This window comes from Typopeltis vanoorti, chromosome 19 (assembly GCF_054136105.1).
Source record: "Typopeltis vanoorti isolate ZY-2024b chromosome 19, IOZ_Tvanoo_1.0, whole genome shotgun sequence".
NCBI classification, from domain to species: Eukaryota; Metazoa; Arthropoda; class Arachnida; order Uropygi; family Thelyphonidae; genus Typopeltis; species Typopeltis vanoorti.
The window spans coordinates 4,696,882-4,723,591 of record NC_143567.1 but is presented as its reverse complement, the minus strand read 5'-3'; the positions used below and the strand labels follow the sequence as shown (position 1 = coordinate 4,723,591).

Here is a 26,710-nt window from a genome sequence, read left to right as displayed (position 1 = left end):
GTCTTTATTGCTGATTTTCATAAGGAATTTAGGTAACTTATGCTATATGGATTTAGTGTTTTGAACAGCTTTTCTCTTGATATCTTATTACATGCTTTTTTTTTATGGACAGTCATTATTATATTCCCATGATTTAGTCATTTTTTCATAAAATAAAAATCTGTTTTTGACAACTGCTAATTGCTCTAAATCCAACTTGTTCTTCACCATTTTTCTTAATCTATTATCAAATATGCTTGCATAAATTTTCCTGGTAAATTAGAAGTTTCACCTGTAAGGAAATAGGATTTATTTAGGAAATAAAAAAAAAAAGGATTTGTTTACACAGGTTATATATATATATAAAAGAAAGGAATTTCACTCTGGATGTATTTGTTAAAAATATTATATCTACTTAAGTAATGTCTTTATTACTGGAAACATTTGCACCTATTTTTCAAACTAGTGAGCAGAAAAAGATATTTTATTTGGATACTTCCACTTTACTAGAAAGAGTGCAGAAAATTAAATCTAATATATCTGAATGGTATGGTAGATGTAAATAACATATAAAATTTCAGCTTGGGGAACTATCCTACCTGTAATGAGTTGGAAATGTTTAATAAAAAGAAAATTAGACATTGTACAGTTGTTGGAAATATTTAATTTTGTGACATGTAAGGAACTGAAAATAATGTATCTCTCAAAGCAAAAGAAGGAGAGAAAGAAAAGTTTGTTGATACAAAAAAAATTTATTGCATGATTATCTTATTAAATTTTCATTGTTTCAGGATTGCCATGCCCTCTTAGATATCAGCCTTTCATCTATAGACCGATTACACCAGTTCCAAATTTATCCAATAGTGATATTCTTGAAATTTAAATCAACGAAGCAAATTAGGTAGGTTTCTGATAAGTATGTCATATTTCTGTAATAAATTATATTAAATTACACCAGTTCCAAATTTATCCAATAGTGATATTCTTGAAATTTAAATCAATGAAGCAAATTGGGTAGGTTTCTGATCAGTATGTGTATATTTCTGTAGTAAGTTATATTAAATTATACTATCAGCTTAGTTAGCTTATCTGCTCTCTTATCAGCGAGTTCAAATGCCACTATGGGCACAGATGTTTTGTGAATCACTTGAGCAGATTAATTTCATCATTGGTGTGAGATCACAACTGTGCATGCTGAATGCCTGAAGTGGCGCATGTGAAAGTTCCAGATTACAGTAATCTACTGTTTATCCAACCACATTGGGAATGCATTTAACATTTTGAAAATTGAAGGATTGGATAATTGAAGTGCATGGTTACGTATTAGATGGTTACGTATTTAACAGTTAGCTGCTCAGAGTAATAATGCAAGTCTACTTATGTTATCAGCCTAACAAGTGAAAAAAAAATGTTGTATATAAAACCTTTAGAGATTATTTGGTATAATAAAAGTTATTAGCTACACAGAGTACATGTTATTTTTTATGTATTGTTGTGTTGGAAATAACCAGCCCACTATCAGTCAGCCATTTATTTCGGATCCAACATGAGAAGAAATTTACTGACGATAAAAACATGCTTATACTCTCAAGAACAGGGGTAAAGAAATAATAAATGAATTGTAATCGAAGAGGGTATATCAATTTAATTAGTAAGATTGTTCTAAAATAGTCCAAATTGTATTCTAAAATCATGCCCAGTATGGGAAAATTATGTTAAAGAAATAAGAATCATATGTCAACCAATTAACGGAAGGTCAAATCACTACGTAAGAGGCCACAGTGACACAGCAGAAAAACTGTATAGCCATCTGGTAACCTCAACCGTAACAGTTTCGTCAAGAGAGGCGTGGAGAAAAGAATGTGACATCATTAATACCTGACAAATCAGGGATAGTTAAGTAGATGACGAAAGTAATGAGAGAGAGCGCTCGCAGATGAAATATAAGGAGCTGCACGCACTTTAAACGCTCTCTCGTGTGCCTGTATTTTCCTGTGTTCTTGTTCGAAGGCTGAGGAAGCTTGTCTACAGTATCCAGCAACATTCCACATTGCTGTGGGATCCGATATGCACAAGATATCCGACAGAACATTGGCAGACCAGCAGACAGAGCCATTGGTAAATCTGCTATCAATGTGAGGACGGTGAAGGAGATCCTTCGAGGAGAAAAGAAAGTAACAGACAGCAGAGCGACAGGAGACCCTTGCCACGTCCGAAGAAAACCCGAGACTAAAGTTAAGGAACCAACTTCACTAAGGAAACAGCCGGTAAGGTGCAGAACTTTTATTTTATATATAACAAGTCATATAGAAAGAAAGGAAACAAAAGGAGAGAGAACTTTGAGCATAGCCCTGCTCGAGCCATCTAAGTGATCCGTTTGGACTAATCATCTGTGATAAGACCTTCCTATGTTAGTTTAATCTCTTGTGTAAGAGAGACATTATAGCAGAACAGTTATTAAATGATTCAGTGTATGTGATAGTGTGTGAGGGCCCTGTTCCTTACAGAGAGCCTACAACTTATATAAGTTTTACAGGGAAGAATCTAGTCCTCTGACTAAAACAGTGACTGTTAATGAAGTAAATATATCATATACATTTTGCTAAGGTGATAATATTTAAGAATTGCATAACCACGAGAGCATCACTTAATCCTAAAGTGAGATACAAGAATAAGGACGATTAACTAATGCTCTTGACATAAAATTAGATGAGCCTGTGTGATTATAAGGGAGATTTTAACATTTTGGATATTTGAGTGATTTATTACAGTAGTATGAAAATCTATGCATGAGTTTATCCTTATATTATTGAGATATGATTTTAGTGTAAATATCTTTTGTTCAAATAAATGTATTCTTTTAAACTAAAACTTGTGAGTTCTTGTGTCTGAGACTGAACTACCGCTTAGAAAAGTTCGGACCTGTATAAGTAGGGGATATTGTATAAAGAGCAGGAAAAGGGGAGCCACGACTGCATACCACGTGATCTCTAACCTCAATTAAATTGTTGATATAATTAATAGCTTAAGTCTTAGTATCAGAAACTGGTTTCTGGCTGGTGCAGTCAATCCTAAAATAATTTGTCAGGAACTAATTTCAGGTACATGTAACTTCTTAAGATAAGAAACTAAATTAGGGTATTATAAGAAAACAAAAGAGCAAAAAGGAAAACCAGAAGGAAGAACCAAGGGACGTAACAGTATGCTTTCATTGTATCTGTGGTTTAAATTTGTATTAAAATCTTTTAGAAATAACTAAAAGAGACTAATCAGTTGAAAAGTCCTGATGGCTTTCATATCCTAGATGAGATTCATATAAACATAACAGCTTTTAAAGGTGGCAATACAGGCATAAACACATTTAAACAGAAGTAAATAAGTCATGTCATTGAGATTTTTTTTATTTATTTATTTTTTGGTAGTCTGTTACACTTCTCTTTCTCTGGATCTCTCTCTCCTCCTTCTTCCCGCTTCCTGGAATCCAAACTCATTTGTCATCTTTCACCCTGGTCCATCCAGTTTGGATTTGTGAATAACATCAATGGCTGATCTGTTTGATATCTTTATAATATATAATGTTTTGAATACTTAAGCTTATTTTGCCTATTTTCTAAACAGGTACTCCTTGTCTTAATCATTGACTTTTTTACTCCAGATAATTTCAGAGAGTTGGAAGAAGCTCCACAAAATGCAAATCAAGCTAAGATTTCCACCAATAGAAAGCACACAGGAAATTCGATGCAAACATAAAGCCAACATGACATAGACTCCATTTATCCTTGAGCTCTGAAGACAACTCTTATACCGAAACAGGCTCATATCCTGTTATTTTGCCACGTATCTTTCAATTTTAATTTTAGTAGTTCATTCTTCATACGAGTCCATTATGGAATCACTGTACATATTCTTCTGTTTTTAATTTGCATATTTTCAGCTTCCATATATTTTTATTTCTATTCCATCCCTTCTGAAAAAGTTCTAATGTATTCTTAATTTAATTGACAACCCTAAAAAAGTGTTTCATGGTTCATTTTTAATGGTTTTAGGAATTCATTTTTAATAAGTTTTAAGAGTTCAGTTATAATATTTACCAATTATATTTTCTGGTGGTATTTGAACAAAAAGCTTAAAGTAAACATGAGGACTCTATAAAGGTATGTCAAAAAATTACTCTTATATAATTTTTCTTTCGATATGTTTTAAAATACATATCAATTTCCTAATTTAACTGGAGTAAAAAAGCCAATGATTTAATACAAGGGATACTCCTTTAGAAAATAGGCAAAATAAGCTAAAGTATTGATATCAATTTAGAGAGTAACATGAGAAATTTTTCAGGAAAATAATATCTAATATAATAATGAATGTTTTTCTTGATCATCTAACTAGGGTAATTATTTGGACAATAGATCAAGTGTTAACTAATAAATATTTATTAAACCTACTAGTTTCACCAAACTTTAGCTGTTGGCATCTTCAGGGTACAAGCACTTAGGTTAAAAAAAAAACATTACACAAATATGAATAACTGTAAAATTCTAATGATTATAGTTACAAACTGAAATAGCATTGAACGTGAGTGATACGTGTATCGTGTGTACATGATTAACTAGTTATTGCTATGGAACTTCTGTAGTTTGCATTGAAGTTCATTTCCTGTGTGTTAAGAGATCTAATTAGAGTTTTCCATATCTCTGGGAGTATTAAACCGTGGTTCCTGTTAAGGTTATCAACAGAGTGAGCAACTGTAGCTGCTTCTTTAAACATTCGGGAATGGTGGTCTTCTTCTATGTAAGGGGAACAGCTTTTATCCCACTCAATGACATGGTTAGTTATAGTAAAATGAGATGACATGCCTAATATGTCTTGTCTGTTGTTTTTGACGTAACCAATGTGCTCCTTCTGTCAAATTTTTTAACCTAAGTGCTTGTACCCTGAAGATGCCAACAGCACTAAAGTTTGATGAAACTAGTAGGTTTAATAAATATTTATTAGTTAACACTTGATCTATTGTCCAAATAATTACTCTAATATCTAATATAATGTTTTGTACCATTAAAGAAGAATCTGCATTTTTTGCCTTCTATGCTTCATTAATTTTTATAATACTTTTCATGTTGATCTTTGGCTGTTTTTTTTTTTTTTTTTTTGCCATGGTCCAGGTTTGGACCATAATTGCCCTTCATCTAATCAGAGATGGACCACTGGTTTAATCTCTGATAATTAGTCCGTTCTTTATCTTGAACTGCATTTTTAAGTCTGTCTGTTGTTTGAAAGATATCATTTTCCCACATAGTTACACTCATACACATATTCATTGTTGATACCATCTAGAAAGAAAAGAATTTTTGAGATGTTAGTAATATTTTTTTTAAAATTCATTTAAGGTCTCAACAGTTTAATTAGATTGTTCATTTTCATTTATTATCCTCATCAGTTCATTAGTCTCTAAGAAGATAATGATATCATCAGCAAATTAAAGATTGCTGAGTAATTTCTTTCCTAAGATATTAACACCATGTGGAGTCAAATGTAGCTGTAAACAGTCTAGAGCTATTGAATTACCTTGTTTAATACCTTTATTGATTAGAAAGTAATCCCCCCCCATCTCCCTTTCTTTTTATATAAACAGCTGTTTGACTTTTGCATAACTGGATTAATTTGATATACAGTAATATACTGTTCATCCAACCTTCAAAACAATGACCCTCGCATATTGCCTGAGCACCATGTAATTATACTTAAGTATCTGACCCTTCAGTTATCAGAACTTGTTGTTCTGATAATTGAAGTGTTGAATAAATAGTACTTTACTGTATTTAACATATGCACTGTGTAAAAATCTCACATAAATGTTTTGCTTATTCTGTTCATTTTTTACGGTTTTTATATATGTTTGGTGAGAATTTTATTTAATAAAAAATAAGGTTTTTTATATGATAAGATAATATAAAGATATAGATTAGAAAATTGATTCTTGTCGTGATGGAAGGAATCTATATATAGCCTTTTTCAATTGAAATCTCTGACTAAATTGAATAACTGTTGTAATAGATATGGTATGAAGGTCAGCAATAAAAAGACAAAGACAATGAAAATAGGCAGAATCATTGAAAATGTCAACTGTGTTGTGAATGGAGAACCTGTGGAACAAGTAAAACATTTCAGCTACTTAGGCACGATTCTTAGTGAAGATGGTAAATTAAATATAGAAATAGACAATAGAATCAAAGCTAGTATGGTTGAAAGCCAACTGAATAAATTTATATGGAATAAGAGAGAAAGTAGTCAAAACACTAAATTAACTGTACAAGACAGTGTTGAAACCAATTTTTTCTTATCGATCCGAGAGCTGGGTTAGAAAAAAATCACCTAATCAAAGACTCGAGACCACAGATATGAGAGTCCTGAGAAAGATTAGAGGCGTGAAAAGATGGTATCAATGGCAATATCATATTAAAAAGGAGGATATTAAGAGAGAACTTGACATTGTTAGCATCCAGGAATGTGTTAGCAGAGCTAATCTCAAGTGGTATTGTCTCTTAAACCGAATGACAGAGGAAAGATTAGCAAACCAAGTCTTTTCTGCCATATTGGAAGGAAAAAGACCAAGAGGAAGACCAAGATATAGGTGGATGGATACAGTAAAAAGTGCCTTAGACGATAGAAATATAAGATCTGATAATGTTGGAGTCTTGACAAGTAACAGACTGATTTGGAGGAAAATTGTAGATAGGAAGTTAGTAATGATGTAATTTTTTTCATGTGGTACTATCATATCCTGTACACCCCTTGAGGGTATATGTCAGGAAATTGATGATGATACAGACAAATCTGCCCCTCAGAACACATTCAATTTATAGACAAAAAACACTAGTTGTGGTGGTGGTGGGCAGTATATGCCTTTGATGTAGATGATTGGTGGTACAGGAGAGTTGTACAGTGGGTGTCCTCCCACGATGAGCCTTTGGAGGTGTCATGAATATTAATTATAATCATCATCATCATCATCATCATCAAATTCCTGCCATGTACCCTCAAGGGGTGTACAGGATATGATAGTACTACATGAAAAAAATTACATCATTATTAATTTCCTATCTACAATTTTCCTCCAAATCAGTCTGTTACTTGTCAAGACACCAACATTATCAGATCTTATATTTCTATCATCTAAAGCATTTTGTACCGTATCAATCCACCTATATCTTGGTCTTCCTCTGGGTCGTTTTGCTGCCAACCTGGCAGAGAACACTTGTTTTGCTAATCTTTCCTCGCCCATTCTGTTTAAGTGACCATACCACCTTAGATTAGCTCTGCCAACGCATTCCTGGATGCTGACAATGTCAAGTTTTTTCCTAATATCCTCGTTTTTAATATGATATTACCATTGATGCCATCTGTTCATGCCTATAATCTTTCTCAGGACTCTCATATCTGTGGTCTCTAGTCTTTGGTCAAGTGTTTTACTTCTGATCCAGCTCTCAGATCCATAAGTTAAAACTGGTTTGAACACTGTCTTGTACACAGCTAATTTAGTGTTCCGACTGATTTCTCTCTTATTCCATATGAATTTATTCAATTGACTTCCCACCATACCAGCTTTGCTGATTCTGTTGTCTATTTCTATATTTAATTTACCATCTTCAGTAAAAATCGTGCCTAAATAGCTGAAATGTTTTACTTGTTCCACAGGTTCTCCATTCACAACACAGTTGACATTTTCAATGATTCTGCCTATTTTCATTGTCTTTGTCTTTTTATTGCTGACCTTCATACCATATCTATTACAACAGCTATTCAATTTAGTCAGAGAATCTTGCAGACTTGTAGCAGATTTATTTAGAAGTATAACATCATCTGCATAAAGCAAAGAGCTGACATTAACATCTCCAATTTTGATATCATGTTTAATACCACTTTCCTTCATAATGTGATCCATATAGATAATGAATAACAGAGGGGATAATGTACATCCTTGTCTCACACCAGATTTAACATTAAACCATCTTCCTGTACTTCCTTCAATTCTAACTGCTGACTTACAGCTCAAATAAAGACTGAGTATTGCTTGATATAATGCCCCATTGACACCATATAACTGAAGCGTATTGAATAGCTTCTCTCTTGGCACCTTGTCATATGCATTTTCCAGATCGATAAAACTTAAATACAGATCTTTGTTATATTCCCATGCTTTCTCGACTATTTGTCGTAAAGTGAAGATCTGATCCTGACACCCTCTATTTGGCCTGAATCCAGCTTGTTCTTCACCAAGCTTTTCTTCCACAATTCTTCTCAACCGTTTCTCAAGTATACTTGCATAGATCTTGCCAGGAACACTCAGTAGGGAAATACCTCTGTAATTCTCACATGCAGTTTTATTTCCCTTTTTATATATGGGTACTATGAGAGCTCTACTCCAATCATCGGGAATTCGTCCCACTGTCCAGGCTTTCTGAATTATGCAGTGCAGCCACTGTAAGACTCTTATACCACCATACTACAGCATTTCTGGTCGAATATCATCTACTCCTGCTGCCTTTCCGCATTTCAAGCCTTTGATGGCTTTTTCTACTTCTAGTATGGATATGTATTCCTGACTGCTTGCCTGGTCAGTGTTTTTTACCACTGTGCTGTCATCACTGCTTGTTTCATTTAGCAGTTTTTCAAAGTAATTACTCCATACTTGAAGGATATCTTTTTCTCCCTTTTTCATGTCACCTTTATCATCTCTAATTCCTTTTACGGCACTCTTTCCTCCATCTTATATATGTGATTTGTCATTTAGTATTACAATTATATGCTTATTATTATCAGGCCTGCCATGTGGTTAAGCAGTAGTGATATAAAATAAATAAAGGAATTGTAGTTATAAGTTAGTAAACTTGCTTACCGTATAATATAATCCTTAAGGAATAACACAATAATGTTGTATGTATATTATAAATTAATTTAGGTGTGTTGCAGTAGTGCTTGTATGTCACTATTATTGTGACATACAAGTGTGGATATGGCCTCTGATCAACATAAAATTGAATTGTATCAGTGATTACGAGAATGCCTGAGTGTAATGTCTTTGATTGAATGAGTATATTCTAGTTGGGTAATAATTGTTATTACACTGCTCCTAGGTGGTTTGAGACCTAAATGTGGAGGACTGTTATAAGAATCTACAGAGTTTAATGCTTTAGAAGAGAAAGATTGTTTTTTATATATATATATATGTGTGTGTGTGCATGTATGTATGTGTGTATATATATATATATATATATATTGGGACGGAGGACAATTTGAAGTTATGATAATCATATATTTCTTTCTTTCTCTCTAATTGAACCATTTTAATGTCAAAATTATGCCTAGAGTATGCAATAAAAACTCTACCTTTAGTTGTCATTTCTACCGAGCATGGGAGTAGCAAACTCAAGATACCTGATACTGGATCTGGCCTTACATTCACATAATCTACATCTGTTATATTATTTGCAGACAGGTCCTTTCTCTTCTTTCTCTCCTTTTTGTTTTCATCGTGCTCCTTTCTCCCAGTGCTATTGTTTGAGGACTAGGGAGTATATGTTTCATGTCTTACTGAATTTTCTTCTTCAATTAAATTCGTCTGCCTTCTTTCCTAGGTATATGACTTGCTTAATATTTCTGTGTTAGAGGTTTAATGTAGTGAAATAGCACTGAGAAAGGATTAGAACTAGCATTTAATTCTTCCAGTATTTCATCTCAAAAATATTAACTTCTAACATGAGAAAAACATCAGAAAAAATATCCAGAATCTTAAAGAAATACATTCTTTGCACCACTTTCAAGTCTAACTTAAAACTAGCTATTCTTATCTGCTCCACTAAAGATAAATTTCTTCCTCTCAGTTCCAGGTGTATATACAGTTCCTTGTTCCTGCAAGTTTGCCGACTATGGACAGATAGGAAGATAAGGTATCATCTGATGGAAGAATATAAAAAATACATCATCTCCAGTCATGACTACAGTCACCTTGGCCTTGTAAGCCATGCTTTGAATACAGCTCACAGAATCAGTTGGAAAAAGACCACCATACCTCATCACAGTAAATTTAGAAGAGAGACTGTTTTTAGAATCTGTTGCTGCTCTTAAAAATCAACCTAATTTGAATAAATATAGTTGCATAAAACTTCCCAAAATATGGGAAACACCAATATTTCAAGATTCCAGTTTACATCCAGGTCACCAACAGGTGCGTGTAAAGGATGCCCCACCTAGTTAGGACTCTGGTCTTTCATTCACATATTTCACTTAGTTTTGTGCTGCATTCGTGTGCTTGTGTACTACAAATCTCATATTGCACTCACTGATAATGTCTCTGTAACTGAGATAAATATCGGAAGAATTAAATACTATTTTTAATCTTTTCTCAGTGCTGTTTCACTCCATTAAACTTCTAACATGAGTTTCCTTACTTAATTAAGTAGGCTGCCCTTCTCTGAAACTTAGTCAGCAAGGAAGGATTAGACCAAAAACGGAAAAATGTTATAAAGTAGGCTAATGAGCTCAAGGCCACATTGGGTACATAACAAACATGAATGTGACTATCTCTCATCCTATGACAGACAAGACTTAAACCCTTTGGGGAGGTTGGATAAGGAATTTGAGAAACACTATTGCCAGACTAAAAATATGAAATCTAATAGTATTAATAATAGAAAATTATGTATGTACTTACAACTGTAGGTCTTTACAAAAAACAACAACAAAAGACTAGAAGACTTGTTCCTAGAAGAATGGATAAAATGGAACATCATCGGATTGAGTGAAACTCAGTGAAAATAGTGCAGATCTAAGGAATGGACATTTACTGCATGGTAACTCTATGGTATGGTGACAATGTAAGATCCCAAGGAGGAATTGGTTTTCTAATTAACTACTCCATAAAAGATAAAATATGAGAAATAAATTATATCATAAACAGAATTGCAGAACTCTACCTTAGATGAAATAAATATGAGAGATTGAGACTTATACCAGTTTATGTTCCAATCCTGACCACATGGTGGAAGATATAGATGCATTTTATGAAACACTAGACCAACTGCTAAATAATACTGACACATTATTTACAATCTTGTTGGAATAGTTTAATGCTAAAAGAAGTGAAAGTGATGTACTGTAATGTGTGTGTGTGCGCGTGTGTGTATATATAGTTGCTTACTTGCTACTTCTAATTTGTACATATACTGTTAATATCTCTTTATTGTTTTTCTTTATTGATCTACCTAAAGTATTCCTTCTCATGCCTAGGATCTCCAGATATTTATTTGTTTGATGACTGTTCCCCTATAGGCAAAAGAAAGCTTTCATACCCTAGTAGATCAAGAATTATCTATATCATATCCTGGTCAAGGTTTTTGACATGGCATAAAGCATAAACATAACAGTCATGGCAAAATATTCGCTACCTATCTTAAATCACTTCTAGCCTTCGGGATCCTGTTTGCAAGTCCGAATTTATTTTAGTGGTGTGGGGATCAGTGCATTGCAAAAGATTGGATCTGACAACGCTTTAAATAATCAAAACAAACAAGTTTAATTACTGGTCTAATAATTGTACACATTACATGAAAATACAAGTTTGGTTCACAGAAGATCATCTTTTTAGCCTTGAATAATCACTTAAATTTGATCACTTAAAGTATATTCTCTCGCACTCACTTAATTAAATCTTCAATAAGCCTATTTTATATCACAACTATTAGGAAATTTCACATATATCATAGGTGCGCATCGCAATCGTAACTTAGCTTCATTCAGGCACCGTACACACACACACACACACACACACATATACGTGTGTGTGTATATATATATATATATATATATATATATATATATATATATATCTCAGAATCTTATTTTTCTCTTAAACGCTTAGTTAAAACTCTGGTAATTACATTGGTAAAATTTATATCATCGAGTTCTAAACATTCCTATAATATGATAGCAGGTAAGTACTTCAACAACAAGAATTATCACAAGCATGCATTTGGTTATCTAAAGAAACTCAATAGCCCAACTTCTTCCGTGGGAAGTTAACGATGCTCACGTTTTATTTGTCAGTAATTAAACACATTTATTAGTAATGCCCACACATTAAACTACCTCCTTAAGTTAGATAACTTGATTCGATAGGGAATTTTCACTTAATTCACAGACATTTAATGAAAAGATGGACTCACGAGGGTCTCCTCCTATCTTGCATGTATCTTCCTATCCTTATTCCTTTTCCGGTGCTTGATGGTTCTCTCCTCCGTTCCGTGTTTTTGGAATCTTTCTCTTGGAGTCACAGGGCACCAATGAGTAGTCTCGACAGCTAACCGGATATAGGGCAGGCCTTCCTGCTCGGTGAAGAATTGCGTAGGTCAGGGCGTGCACTTACTCAACAGAGCGGCAGAGCTTCGGGACCAATATGGCAAGATTTCTCCTTGGCTTATCGCCTCCGGATATCTACGGCTGCAACTTGAGTGACTCTCGGTGGGCGGATCTCAATCTCCCCTCCGAAGCTAACGGCACCTCGATCTCTCATGGATGGATCACACCAGATAAAAAAAAGGAAGCCCTTTTCATCTCAGATCGAAACCTTTTAACCACCAGTGCCCCTGCACTTTGGATTAAGTTTTTTGGGACCCCTAATGTCTCCGTGCGAGTCTTGCACTTCGTTATGAGAACCCTGGATAATAACATGTGACTTAATGGTTCTCGAATTTTCGCCGACAGAATCTTACTTTTTTTTTTATATATATATATTTCACCAAAGTTAACGATCGGTACTATCGACGTAAAAAGCCTGAATGGCAAAGAAATGGAGCTAGCTGAGGAATTAGATAAGTACCAGATCGACATAATAGGGGTGACTGAAACAAAAAAGACCAAAACTGGTGAGATCTTTCTGAGCAATAAATACAAAATGTTATATTCAGGCAATGACAATCAAGGAAAAGAAGGATTAGCCATAGTATTCAACACAAAATACGAGGCCCATCTTCTTGAATGGCAGGCAGTGTCAAGTAGAGCGATTTGGGCAAATATCAGAATGGAGAACTGGACAATGAGACTTATTTGTGCCTATGGTCCCACAGAAGGCTCTACTAAGGTAGAAGTGGAGGATTTTTTTGAGGCTCTAGAGAAAGCTACTGACATGAAAAAGAAAAAGTTGGTCCTTGTTTGGGATCTAAATAGCAGAGTAGGAAGTGATTGTCAGACATACAAAAATGTTTTGGGAAAATTTGGAGAATAGAGCAAAGCTAATAATAATGGCAAATGCCTGTTGGATTTCTGCTCAGGAGATGGACTGGTTATTACTAATACCATGTTCCAACATAAAAATGTGCACAAATTCACATGGAGAGAAGAGGCAAGGAATAAGAAAAGTCTCATTGACAATGTTATTGTTGATAGTGATGTTTTCTCCCTGGTGCAGGACACCAGAGTGTACAGAGGATTTGAAATTGGAAGTGATCACTATTTAGTCTTGAGCAGGATAAAATTGAATTTCATATTGAAAAGAATAACATGTAAGAAAGTTTTAAAGCAAATAAAAGTTGAGCAGCTCTCATATGTGAACTGTAGACTAAAATACACGAAGTTTATTGAAGAAAAAATGAAAGAGTTTGAGAACAGGAATCAAACCTTGGAGATTCAGTGGCAAAATCTGAAGAAAACATTGATTGATTCTGCCAGAGAGGCATGTGGTGAGGTTGTCTGCAAGGATAAAAAAATCAGAACTCCCTGGTGGACACAGGAAGTTAAAGAGGCAGTGAAGGAAAAGAAGAAAGCATATCAAAAGTTCCTGTCAAATAAGTCAGCTTGTGCTCTTAGAGAATATAGAGACAAATGCAAGAATGCTAAACACTGTGTAAAACTAGCTAAACAAAAGTCATGGGAGGACTTTGGCAAGAATATAGAAAATAAATATCAAGAAGGTGGCAAAATATTCTGGAGGTTGTTGAAGAAGCTTAGGAATGGAGGAAAGAGTGCTGTAAAAGGAGTTAGAGATGATAAAGGTGACATGAAAACAGGAGAAAAAGATATCCTTGAAGTATGGAGTAATTACTTTGAAAATTTGCCAAATGAAACAAGCAGTGCTGACAGCACAGTGGTAAAAAACACTGACCAGGCATTCAGTCAGGAATACATATCCATATTTGAAGTAGAAAAAGCCATCAAAGGCTTGAAATGTGGAAATGCAGCAGGAGTAGATGATAATCAACCAGAAATGCTGAAGTATGGTGGTATAAGAGTCTTACAGTGGCTGCACAGCATAGTTCAGAAAGCCTGGACAGAGGGATGAATTCCCAATGATTGGAGTAGAGCTCTCATAGTACCCATATATAAAAAGGGAAATAAAACTGAATGTGAGAATTACAGAGGTATTTCCCTATTGAGTGTTCCTGGTAAGATCTTCTATGCAAGTATACTTGAGAAACGGTTGAGAAGAATTGTGGAAGAAAAGCTTTGTGAAGAACAAGCTGGATTCAGGCCAAATAGAGGGTGTCAGGATCAGATCTTCACTTTACAACAAATAGTAGAGAAAGCATGGGAATATAACAGAGATCTGTATTTAAGTTTTGTCGATTTGGAAAAGGCATATGACAAGGTGCCAAGAGAGAAGCTATTCAATAAGCTGCAGTTATATGGTGTCAATGGGGCATTATATCAAGCAATACTCAGTCTTTATTTGAGTTGTAAGTCAGCCGTTAGAATTGAAGGAAGTACAGGAAGATGGTTTAATGTTAAGTCTGGTGTGAGACAAGGATGTACATTATCCCCTGTGTTATTCATTATCTGTATGGATCACATTATGAAGGAAAGTGGTATTAAACATGATTTAAAAATTGGAGATGTTAATGTCAGCTCTTTCCTTTATGCAGATGATGTTATACTTCTAAGTAAATCTGCTACAAGTCTGCAAGATTCTCTGACTAAATTGAATAGCTGTTGTAATAGATATGGTATGAAGGTCAGCAATAAAAAGACAAAGACAATGAAAATAGGCAGAATCATTGAAAATGTCAACTGTGTTGTGAATGGAGAACCTGTGGAACTAGTAAAACATTTTTAGCTACTTAGGCACGATTTTTACTGAAGATGGTAAATTAAATACAGAAATAGACAACAGAATCAGCAAAGCTGGTATGGTGGGAAGTGAATGGAATAAATTCATATAGAATAAGAGAGAAATTAGTCAGAACACTAAATTAGCTGTATACAAGACAGTGTTGAAACCAGTTTTAACTTATGGATCTGAGAGCTGGGTCAGAAGTAAAACACTTGACCACAGATATGAGAGACCTGAGAAAGATTATAGGCATGAACAGATGGCATCAATGGCAATATCATATTAAAAACGAGGATATTAGGCAAGAACTTGACATTGTCAGCATCCAGGAATGTGTTAGCAGAGCTAATCTCAGGTGGTATGGTCACTTAAACAGAATGGGCGAGGAAAGATTAGCAAAACAAGTGTTCTCTGCCAGGTTGGCAGCAAAATGACCCAGAGGAAGACCAAGATATAGGTGGATTGATACGGTACAAAGTGCCTTAGACGATAGGAATATAAGATCTGATAATGTTGGAGTCTTTACAAGTAACACACTGATTTGGAGGAAAATTGTAGATAGGAAGTTAGTAATGATGTAATTTTTTTTATGTAGTACTATCATATCCTGTACACCTATTGCGAGTACTTGGCAGGAATTTGATGATGATGATGAGAATCTTACTTTCCTTCTTTACCTCCTTAATCCTTCCTATGGGACTTTCCTTTTGACTCCTGCCACGCCCTTTCAATATTGACCTTGAAGGTCACCTGCGACGGGATTTGTAAAGAATTTTCAAAAAGCATGCCGAAACTTTGGCGTTTCCCTTGGTTTCATTACCTCCACATCTCTTCTTGAACAATGAGCGAGTTAATTCCATTTGGGCTTATTTTGTTCTTTACATAGAAAAATAGATACATTTGTACAAGGAAATTTGGGTGTATTTCCACTGTAAAAGGTCGATGTTTTAGTTCATATATTTTGGGAACATCGAAATTTTACAGCACATCTAGAAACAGTTGGAAAATATATAAAGAAAAGGAAGAATTGGAAATGGAAAGGAGAAGTGCAAATTGAATCTGAAGAAATCCTAAACCTTCTTAGAAAAAGAAGATGAACAAAATGAGATTTTGGACAAGATAGGTAGAATAGAATTCTCTGAGCTGTGTAAAAACAATAAGAAATAAGGAAATTAGAAACGTCAGAACAAAGAAAATCATACTTACACTAGAAAATAATGAGTCCAAACAAAGTGAGAAGAGAGTTTGACCATAAGACAAAATAAGTGAATAATAGCCCTTAAAGATGAAACTGGAGTACTGATTTAAAAAAAAAAAAAAAAAACTGATCATATAAAGAATGGCAACTTTCTATGATGACTCCCAAAACTTACCAATATGAAAGCAAAAAAGATTCCTCCTCCAAATGAAGGAGGAATCTTTATGCACCCGATACTTAGAAGTTCAGTTGCAATGGGAAGCATGAATAGTGGAAGGTAACAGAAAGACAATACTTTGATACTGATGCAAAGTTTTCAAAGTGGGGATGGTGAACTAGTTGTGACTATGAAAGGAAAATATATACATCCTGCCTAAAGACAGAAGATATTATCAAACAGTCTGAATAATGCTATCCTTATAATTTTTAAAAAAAGAGGAGGACAGAAAAGATATTAAAAATTATTACCCATTCAGCTTTCTTTCAATTATTATTTTATTTATTTATTTTTTTACAAAAATCATCACCAATAAGCTTTTGCCAACCTCCAGAAAAAACTAGAGGATTCTTGATCATATGTATATGATATGACAAATTATTTGGTATGAAAATCAGCAATAAGAAAATAATGATAAGGAAAATAGGTAGGAACATTGAAAACATCATATGAAACCTGAACTCAGAAGCTATGGAACAAGTAAGACATTTCAGCTATTTAGGCAAAATTTTTAGTGAAGATGATAAATTAAATTTTATGGAAAGAGACAATAGAATTAGCAAAGCTGGTATGATAGAAATGTCAACTGAATATATTTATATGGAATAAGAGAGAAAGTATTCAAAGCATTAACAAGCTACTATATACAAGACAGTATTCACACCAATTTCAACATATGGATCTGAGTGCTGTGTTAGAAATAAAAGCAGTTGATTAAAGACTGGATACAACAGATATGAGAGTTCTGAGAAAGATTTAGTGGAGTGAACAGTTTACATCAATGGCAGTATCGTTAAAAATGAGGATAAATTAAAGATATCAAAAAAGTATATACTTGGTTTCAGGACCGCCAAGAGAAATTTTTGGGCCCGTGACAAGCTTGTGGTCCGGGCCCCACTTAAAAAAGTGCATTGTTTTTGTTTAATAAAAAAAGTCATATAATAAAACATTAAAGATTTATTTAAAAAAGTGTACAACAAATTCAAAATTTGATATATTACATACCATACATACAAAATACAAACATTAAATAAAAAGGAAATTTTTATTGCCTCATCCACCTCCTCACTTTATGGTTAAGTGGTCTGGGCCCCACTTAAAAAAGTACATTGTTTTTGTTTAATAAAAAAAGTCATATAAAACATTAAACATTTATTTTAAAAAATGTACAACAAATTCAAAATTCGATATATTACATACCATACATACAAAATACAAACATTAAATAAAAAGAGAATTTTTAAATTTTTATTGCCTCATCCACTTCCTCACTTTATGGTTAGCAAAATCTTTAATCACCTCATCATAATCAATTATCATTGCCAGGTCATGTTCTGTTGATAGCAAAGCTAGGCCGTTTAATCTTTCCTAGAGCATTGATGATCTACTGAAGCTTTTTATTCTGAAAGTTACTAGCTAGCGCAGCTGACTGCAACAACCTTGCACGAACACCTATTGACTTCATCACCTGCTATAACTACAGTGATCCGCACCGAGAAAATCAGTGTCTTCTGGACAATCTGGGTGAGCTAAAAAGCGTAGCCATCTGTCTAAAACAAATATAATTCTCGATATGCCAGTATATCGAGAATTACAAAAAAAGCCTCAGGTGTCACCCCCTCTCAGCGGCCCTGCTTGGTTTAATCCTTTATCCAAGTGTAAGCAAACAAGTTTACGCCTGAACTATTTCCAGGACAGGGGTAACTCGTATTAAGAAACTAAAATGGCTTTACATTACTTGCCTTAGTATCCCATAATGTAAAGCACATCACTGACATGTATAATGCCATACATCATGGGAAGGGTCACTACCCAGACTGGTTTCAACCTTTATTGAGGTGAAAAAGTAAAGGGTTGCTCGTCATAGACCTAGAGTAGTTGTTCTACAGGTGCAAGAGAGCCTGATAGTATTGGGAGAAAGAAAGAAAGACAGATAGATAGCATACGAGATAGAGAAAAGGCCTCAACTCTTTTATATAATCATATAGCCAAAGGCTATCAGTTTTCTGTTTTTACCCATGTCATATAAATTAACAACCAAAAGACCAATTGAAACTAAAGCACAAAGACGACTGATACCCGGTGGTTGGCTCCTTGTGGGTTTAACTGCCTTGAGTAGGCCTTCTCTGTCTGGGATTGCTCTCCAGTCTTCCATGCAGTTGACTATAAGACTACAGTCTCATCAGTGGGAGCCAGACCCACAGGTGATACTAACATTGAAGTAATGCAGAAGTCATATTTTCATATACCAGTAGCCAAAAGGTGTTTCACTTTATTATTAAAATACTCTGGATTAGAGAAAGCTGTTGGAAGTTTTTCCACTTGGTTATACTATAAATTAAAGATACCACGAAATTATATACTTGGTTTAATCCTTTATCTTATCCAAGTGTAAGCATACAAGTTTGCGCCTGAACTATTTTCAGGACTGGGGCAACTCATATACTCACATCACTTGCCTTAATATCCCATAATTCAAAGCACATCTCTTTGCAGACATGTAAAATGCTATGCATTATGGGAAGGATCACTACTCAGACCGACTTTGACCTTTATTGAGGTCTCATCAGTGGGAGCCAGACCCAGAGGTGATACTAAGGTTGAAACAATGCAGAAGTCATATTTTCATATATGAAGAGTAACCAAAAATTGTCACACCTTATTATTAAAATACTCTGGATTAGAGGGCAATGACCCTTCCCACAATGCATAGCATTATACATGTCTGTAAGGATATGTGCTTTGCATTATGGGATACTAAAAGTGATGTGAAGCCATTAGCTTCTTTATACGAGTTGCCCCAGTCTTGAAAATAGTTCAGGCATAAACTTGTTTGCTTACACTTGGATAAAGGATTAAACCCAGGTATATAATTTCTTGGTATCTTTAATTTATAGTATAATCAAGTGGAAAAACTTCTAAAAATGAGGATATTAGGAAAGAACCTGACATCATAGCATTCTGAATGTGTTAGCAGGGTATGGTCACTTAAACAGAATAGAAGAGGGAAAGTTAACAAAACGTGTTCGTTTTTCAAGATGGCAGGTAAAAAGACCCATAGGAAGCCTAAAATAACAGCTGACAATATTAGAGTCCTGACAAATAACAGATTAATTTGGAAGAAAATTGTCAATAAGAAGTTAGTAATGATGCTACCTTTTTATGTAGTAGTGTTATGATAGTACACCTACCCATAGGATACACGTCAATAATGGTGATGATGGGGTCCAGTGAGAGACATTATAACAGTCATTAAAATAACACTGAAGAATGGACCATGATATCTGAATGGTATCCAAGAGATGAAAAGAGAGCTATAAAAAAAAAATTAAAAAAAAAAGACATTGGAAGGAAGACATTAAAGAGATTGCTGATACTCACCGGGTTAAAAATCTCTTGTTAGGACAGAATGGAGGATATTTGGGAGGCCTTCATCCAGCAGGTGGACACACAATTCATTGCATTTATACAACATATCTTTTTTGTCTAGTTAGGAAGGAAGAAAATGTGCAATCATTTCTCTACTTGTTATCCAGCTCACTACTAGGTGGTTGTCATTCCCTATTTCTGATCTTTGTATGCTTTTACTCTGAATTACTCTGAAGAAAGCATAACAAGATACCCTTATACATAATAAGGGTATCTTTATGTATATGTACTCTTTTCAAGTTTGGAACATAGTGGTAACGATAAGTAATCTATTGTCCTTAGCAGAAATTTTACAGATACTTTGCCATTATTATTAGTCTTACCCTTTTCTGTCAATGTTCCCATAACATTTCTGTATATCTGGGATTTCATTTTCTACTCTGCTGATGTCATCAACAAAGGACAGTCTTTTCCTTTTATTTACTTTATAATTCACTCCATTAGTTGTACCTATACCCATTAAGAAAATGCAAATAAACAGCATGAAAAATCTTGGATTTTGTATAATTATTTATTATATTTTATAGGGAAGTAAAAGTCAAGGTTTCTCGCTATTTAACAGAAAAAGTTACAACGAAAGCTGCCAAAGAAATGTATGAACATGCACTAAAAATTGAGAGTGAATTCAAAAATGTAATCAATGGTAAGTTATTTTGTTCATGTTTTTCATATGCTACATGCAATTTAAAATAGCATTTTTAAGTACATTCGAATTTTGTTATAATGAGCACAGAAATAATGAGATCATGGCTATAATGAGCAAAATATCACAATGATTTAAATTTATGATATTCCCATATAGTTGTCCAGTTGTATAATGAGTGTACTACACAGATATACCGAAAAAATTTTGGTAACTATACAAACATTCTTAATTGCTCTGGTAGTTCTTGGAATTGACAAAAATCACTGCCGTGACTGTAAAAATCAGTTAAGGATGAACCCTTCCATCAGAAACATGTCTGCTAAAAGTCTCTCAGTTTCCAAAAAAGTTGAAATTATTTGTGAGTTTGAAGAGGACAAAGAAAAAGAATTTTCCTTTATCCTCTACAACAGTATCAACATAGACATAAATATGGTTACGTATTGGCACTGGAAAACAGCATAACTGAAACAAAAAAAAAATTTAGGAAGTGCAAACTTACAGACTTCAATAAAACAGCATTGCTTCAATGGTTCACTATACAAAGAAGTGTTGGATTCTCATTAGACAGTCCGATCTTGAAAGCTCAAGCAGAAAAATTTGCTAACAAGTTTTGACACAATGATTTTGTATGTAACAGTGGTTGGCTGGATCAATTTAAAGACCAACTTAATATTGGTATGTCAGTTTTTAAAAAGACTAATCAAAATTGGGTTTATTATTAATATTTATAAAAAAAAAAAAAATCAACTAACGCCTTTTTATTCCCGAATACGGGAGTAGGCGAGGCCATTTAGCCCTATCTTTATTAATATTAATAATAAGTGTATGGTTTTAAAATTATGGAAAAATTGTGTTCAACAGTAAGCGTATTGTAGTTTATACAAGCATATGTAATTCTATTTTTTTCCCTCTCTAATCTTTTATTTTTTTATTATTTTTTATCGATTAATTTATCGAATAAAAAAAAAGGAAGTAGATTTAACTCATAACTGATATAGTGAGTAATGGTTATAGTAATTTTTGTCTGTTCCCTGGTGCTTATTATAACCAAGATTGACTGTATTTAGAAATATACAGGGTGTTCAGGATAAATTTGACAGTTTCGTAAGGAAAAAGAAAATCTTCTTTGTATCTATTAAATTTAATGAATTGACAAAAAAACATTACAGGCAGAGTTAATTACAATACTATCAACAAGATTTACTCAAAATAACCACCATTAGCATCGATCACAGCTTCAATTCTGCTTCGGAACTTCGAACAAGCTGATGCTACAGTCTCCCTGGGAAGGGCCGCAAAAACTGTTTTAATTTTATCCATTAACTGGGCTTTTGTATTACTGGAAGTGCGATTGGTGTCTTTTTCAACTGCGCCCCATACAAAATAATCCATGGGGTTAAGGTCTGGGGAGTTTGGAGGCCAAACATTTGGACTGGTGAAGTCGTAGAAATTTTCAGACAACCATTTTTGACTTTTCCCAGAGGTGTGGCAAGGGGCCGAATCCTGCTGCCATACATACGGCCTACCATTGGCTACCCTTGTTATCCAGGGCTTGACTACAGTTAGCAACTCCACGAACAAAGCCCGAATTCCAATGCCAGGGTTCTTCAACACCTGTTCCTGCAGATTTGCGAGGAATTCTGCTGTACGAACGCAATCAGATCGTCTGCTAGGGATCTTTCTTCTTGCTACATCCTCGTAGTCACCATTGCAAGTCTCTAGTTCATGCCTGATTGTTTTTACTGTATTCAGGGAGCATTGGGCAGCAGTCGTAATATCCTTATTTTGATGGCGGGCACGAATCATCATGATACAAGTTATTCTCTTCCATGATTCAGGTGGGTTCCAGCTATCCATCCTTTCTGACATCTTGTATATGAATGAAGAAGGGTCCAAACTTTTAAATGAAGAGAAGTGTGTGTTAATACATGTAACTTACGGAAAAATATAATTAATTATAAATATGTCAAATTTATCCCGAACACCCTGTATGTATATCATTAGCTTTGAATCTCATAAACCTTTATTCAGTTGCCTCATTTTGAATTCTCTCATTTCATTTTAGGAATACGGCAGCAATGTTTTTTAACTCTTAACATTAACTTTCAATATTAATATAACAAGATCAGAAATGAGAAAGATATAAGGGTATTGCCACACAGATAGTACCAGAATGATATTTGCAAAACACCATCATAAAAATGGATTACAAAAGCGAACTAGAAAATATGTGTGTGTATATATATATATATATATATATACTAGGGGGACTCTGCTGCCCCCCCCCCAGAGTTCCGGGCTGGTAAGACAAAAAACGTGACATAAAAACGTTTCAAATTTCGGCTTGTCTTTTTATATATGTGTTCTGTTCAATAAGTAATAAGACTAATTTTACTGTGGTGAAACCACTCATCACAGTATTAATTTCTGTGGAATAAAGAAATGTTGCTGTATGTATTAACAAAAGAGGTTGATAGATGGTGTATACGGGCTGATGTGCCAGTGTGTCATGTGACTAACACAAATGCTCATCGGTGCGCCTACGAAGTGCGACCAGTCTTCGAAATGGAAGCGTCCATGGAACAGCGTTATGTGATTAAATTTTGTGTGCGTTTGCAAAAATTGGCATCGGACACTTTTAACATGATATGCGAAGCTTTCCACGATGAAGCAATGTCAAGGGCAAGTGTTTTTCGCTGGCATAAAACTTTTAAGGAAGGAAGGCAAAATGTGGAAGATCTTGAACATGAGGGAAGACCTTCAACGTCCATCACAGAGACATTGATCAACACAGCAGTGATTATCATCAAGCATGTAAAGGAAACGTCCATTGCTGAAGAAGGGCTTCTTATTGCACCACGATAATGCAAGGCCCCATATTGCTGGTTGTGTAGTGGACGTTTTGCAGAAGAACAACACAGATATCCTACCACACCCTCCAAACAGTCCTGATCTTCCACCGTGCGATTTCTGGCTGTATCCTCATCTCAATAAACCACTAAGAGGCCACCATTTCGAAAGCAACAAAGCATGTGTAAAAGCAGCGGAGGCGGTTTTGAAAGAACTCTCAAAAAATGGACTCTCACATGTGTTTTAAGAAGTGGACACAATGTTGGGACAAATGCATCGCGTCTCACAGTAGTTACTTTGAAAAGACCATGTAAATGATGATGATTAAAGGTAATCTATATAGTCTTATTACTTATTGAATAGGCAAAATTCAAGTACTTGCCTATTTTACTGTTTGACAGTATTGAAAAAAAAAGGGGTGCTTAAGGGTCAAAGCTGTATAACTGAGAGGAGACCTCCACATAGCCTTTAAAGGAATTCGGAGAACCGACCAGGGCTTCTAACCTAATGTCCAATCCTCACCTTCTCGTGGTGCACCCTGTTGGGTACCTACCCGGATACTGAACGAATGAGGAATGGCTGGCAATTTGGGATTTAGCCGACCAAATTGTATTCTTATTGGTTAAACCAAAACACAAAATGATGGTACAACATGACAAAATTTCATGCCGGCTGGGGCGTCGCCCTGTTAAACAAGGCCCGTTGTTTTCGCCAGGGAACCAGGACGAACAGCGAAAAGTCAGCTACTGGAACAAATCTGAAAACACACCCGAACTCAACATCACCGGAGTTAAAGATCAGTACTATCAACATAAGAAGCCTGAATGGCAAAGAAATGGACTAGTGGAGGAATTAGATAAGTACCAGATCGACATAATAGGGGTGACTGAAACAAAAAAGACCAAAACTGGTGAGATCTTTCTGAGCAATAAATACAAAATGTTATATTCAGGCAATGACAATCAAGGAAAAGAAGGATTAGCCATAGTATTCAACACAAAATACGAGGCCCATCTTCTTGAATGGCAGGCAATGTCAAGTAGAGCGATTTGGGCAAATATCAGAATGGGGAACTGGACAATGAGACTTATTTGTGCCTATGGTCCCACAGAAGGCTCTACTAAGGTAGAAGTGGAGGATTTTTTTGAGGCTCTAGAGAAAGCTACTGACATGAAAAAGGAAAAGTTGGTCCTTGTTTGGGATCTAAATAGCAGAGTAGGAAGTGATTGTCAGACATACAAAAATGTTTTGGGAAAATTTGGAGAATAGAGCAAAGCTAATAATAATGGCAAATGCCTGTTGGATTTCTGCTCAGGAGATGGACTGGTTATTACTAATACCATGTTCCAACATAAAAATGTGCACAAATTCACATGGAGAGAAGAGGCAAGGAATAAGAAAAGTCTCGTTGACAATGTTATTGTTGATAGTGATGTTTTCTCCCTGGTGCAGGACACCAGAGTGTACAGAGGATTTGAAATTGGAAGTGATCACTATTTAGTCTTGGCAGGATAAAATTGAATTTCATATTGAAAAGAATGAAACTTTCTTACATGTCATTCTTTTCAATATGAAATTCAATTTTATTAGCGAATAAAAGTTGAGCAGCTCTCAGATGTGAACTGTAGACTAACATACACAAAGATTATTGAAGAAAAAATGAAAGAGTTTGAGAACAGGAACCAAACCTTGGAGATTCAGTGGCAAGCCTTGAAGAAAACCCTGATTGATTCAGCTAGAGAGGCATGTGGTGAAGTTGTCTGCAAGGATAGAAAAATTAGTACTCCATGGCGGACACAGGAAGTTAAAGAGGCAGTGAAGGAAAAGAAGAAAGCATATCAAAAGTTCCTGGCAAATAAGTCAGCTTGTGCTCTTAGAGAATATAGAGACAAATGCAAGAATGCAAAACACTGTGTAAAACTAGCTAAACAAAAGTCATGGGAGGACTTTGGCAAGAATATAGAAAATAAATATCAAGAAGGTGGCAAAAATATTCTGGAGGTTGTTGAAGAAGCTTAGGAATGGAGGAAAGAGTGCTGTGAAAGGAGTTAGAGATGGTAACGGTGACATGAAAACAGGAGAAAAAGATATCCTTGAAGTATGGAGTAATTACTTTGAAAATTTGCTAAATGAAACAACCAGTGCTGACAGCACAGTGGTAAAAAACACTGACCAGGCATGCAGTCATGAATACATATCCATACTTGAAGTAGAAAAAGCCATCAAAGGCTTGAAATGTGGAAAGGCAGCAGGAGTAGATGATATTCGACCAGAAATGCTGAAGTATGGTGTTATAAGTGTCTTACAGTGGCTGCACTGCATAGTTCAGAATGCCTGGACAGAGGGATGAATTCCCGATGATTGGAGTAGAGCTCTCATAGTACCCATATATAAAAAGGGAAATAAAACTGAATATGAGAATTACAGAGGTATATCCCTAATGAGTGTTCCTGGTAAGATATATGCAAGTATACTTGAAAAACGGTTGAGAAGAATTATGGAAGAAAAATATCAGTGATATCAAAATTTAAGATGTTAATGTCAGCTCTTTGCTTTAAACAGTTGATGTTATACTTCTAAATAAATCCGCTACAAGTCTGCAAGATTCTCTGACTAAATTGAATAACTGTTGTAATAGATATGGTGTGAAGGTCAGCATTAAAAAGACAAAGACAATGAAAATAGGCAGAATTATTTAAAATGTCAACTGTGTTGTGAATGGAGAACCTGTGGAACAAGTAAAACATTTCAGCTACTTAGGCACAATTTTTAGTGAAGATGGTAAATTAAATATGGAAATAGACAACAGAATCAACAAAGCTGGTATGGTAGGAAGTCAATTGAAGAAATTCATATGGAATAAGAATGAAATTAGTCGGAAGACTAAATTTGCTGTATACAAGACAGTGTTTAAACCAGTTTTAGCTTATGGATCTGGGAACTGGGTCAGAAGTAAAACACTTGACCAAAGGCTAGAGACCGCAGATATGAGAGTCCTGAGAAAGATTAGAGGCCTGAACAGATAGCATCAATGGCAATATCATATTAAAAACGAGGATATTAGGAAACAACTTGACATTGTCAGCATCCAGGAATGTGTTAGTAGAGCTAATCTCAGGTGGTATGGTCACTTAAACAGAATGGGCGAGGAAAGATTAGCAAAACAAGTGTTCTCTGCCAGGAAGACCAAGATACAGGTGGATTGATATGGTACAAAGTGCCTTAGACGATAGAAATATAAGATCTGGTAATGTTGGAGTCTTGACAAGTAACAGACTGATTTGGAGGAAA

The 26,710-nt window shown here is 34.9% G+C and overlaps 1 protein-coding gene across 1 annotated transcript in view; it reads left to right on the top strand.

Moving 5' to 3' along the window:
- Positions 1–26,710, top strand: part of Dlg5 (MAGUK family member discs large 5) — a 440,912-nt gene that overhangs the window by 404,287 nt on the left and 9,915 nt on the right. The window contains exons 28-29 of the mRNA XM_090409542.1: positions 771–880; positions 20,451–20,566. Of these exons, the coding sequence (XP_090265668.1) occupies positions 771–880; positions 20,451–20,566 (226 nt within the window). The remainder of the gene's footprint in view (positions 1–770; positions 881–20,450; positions 20,567–26,710) is intronic.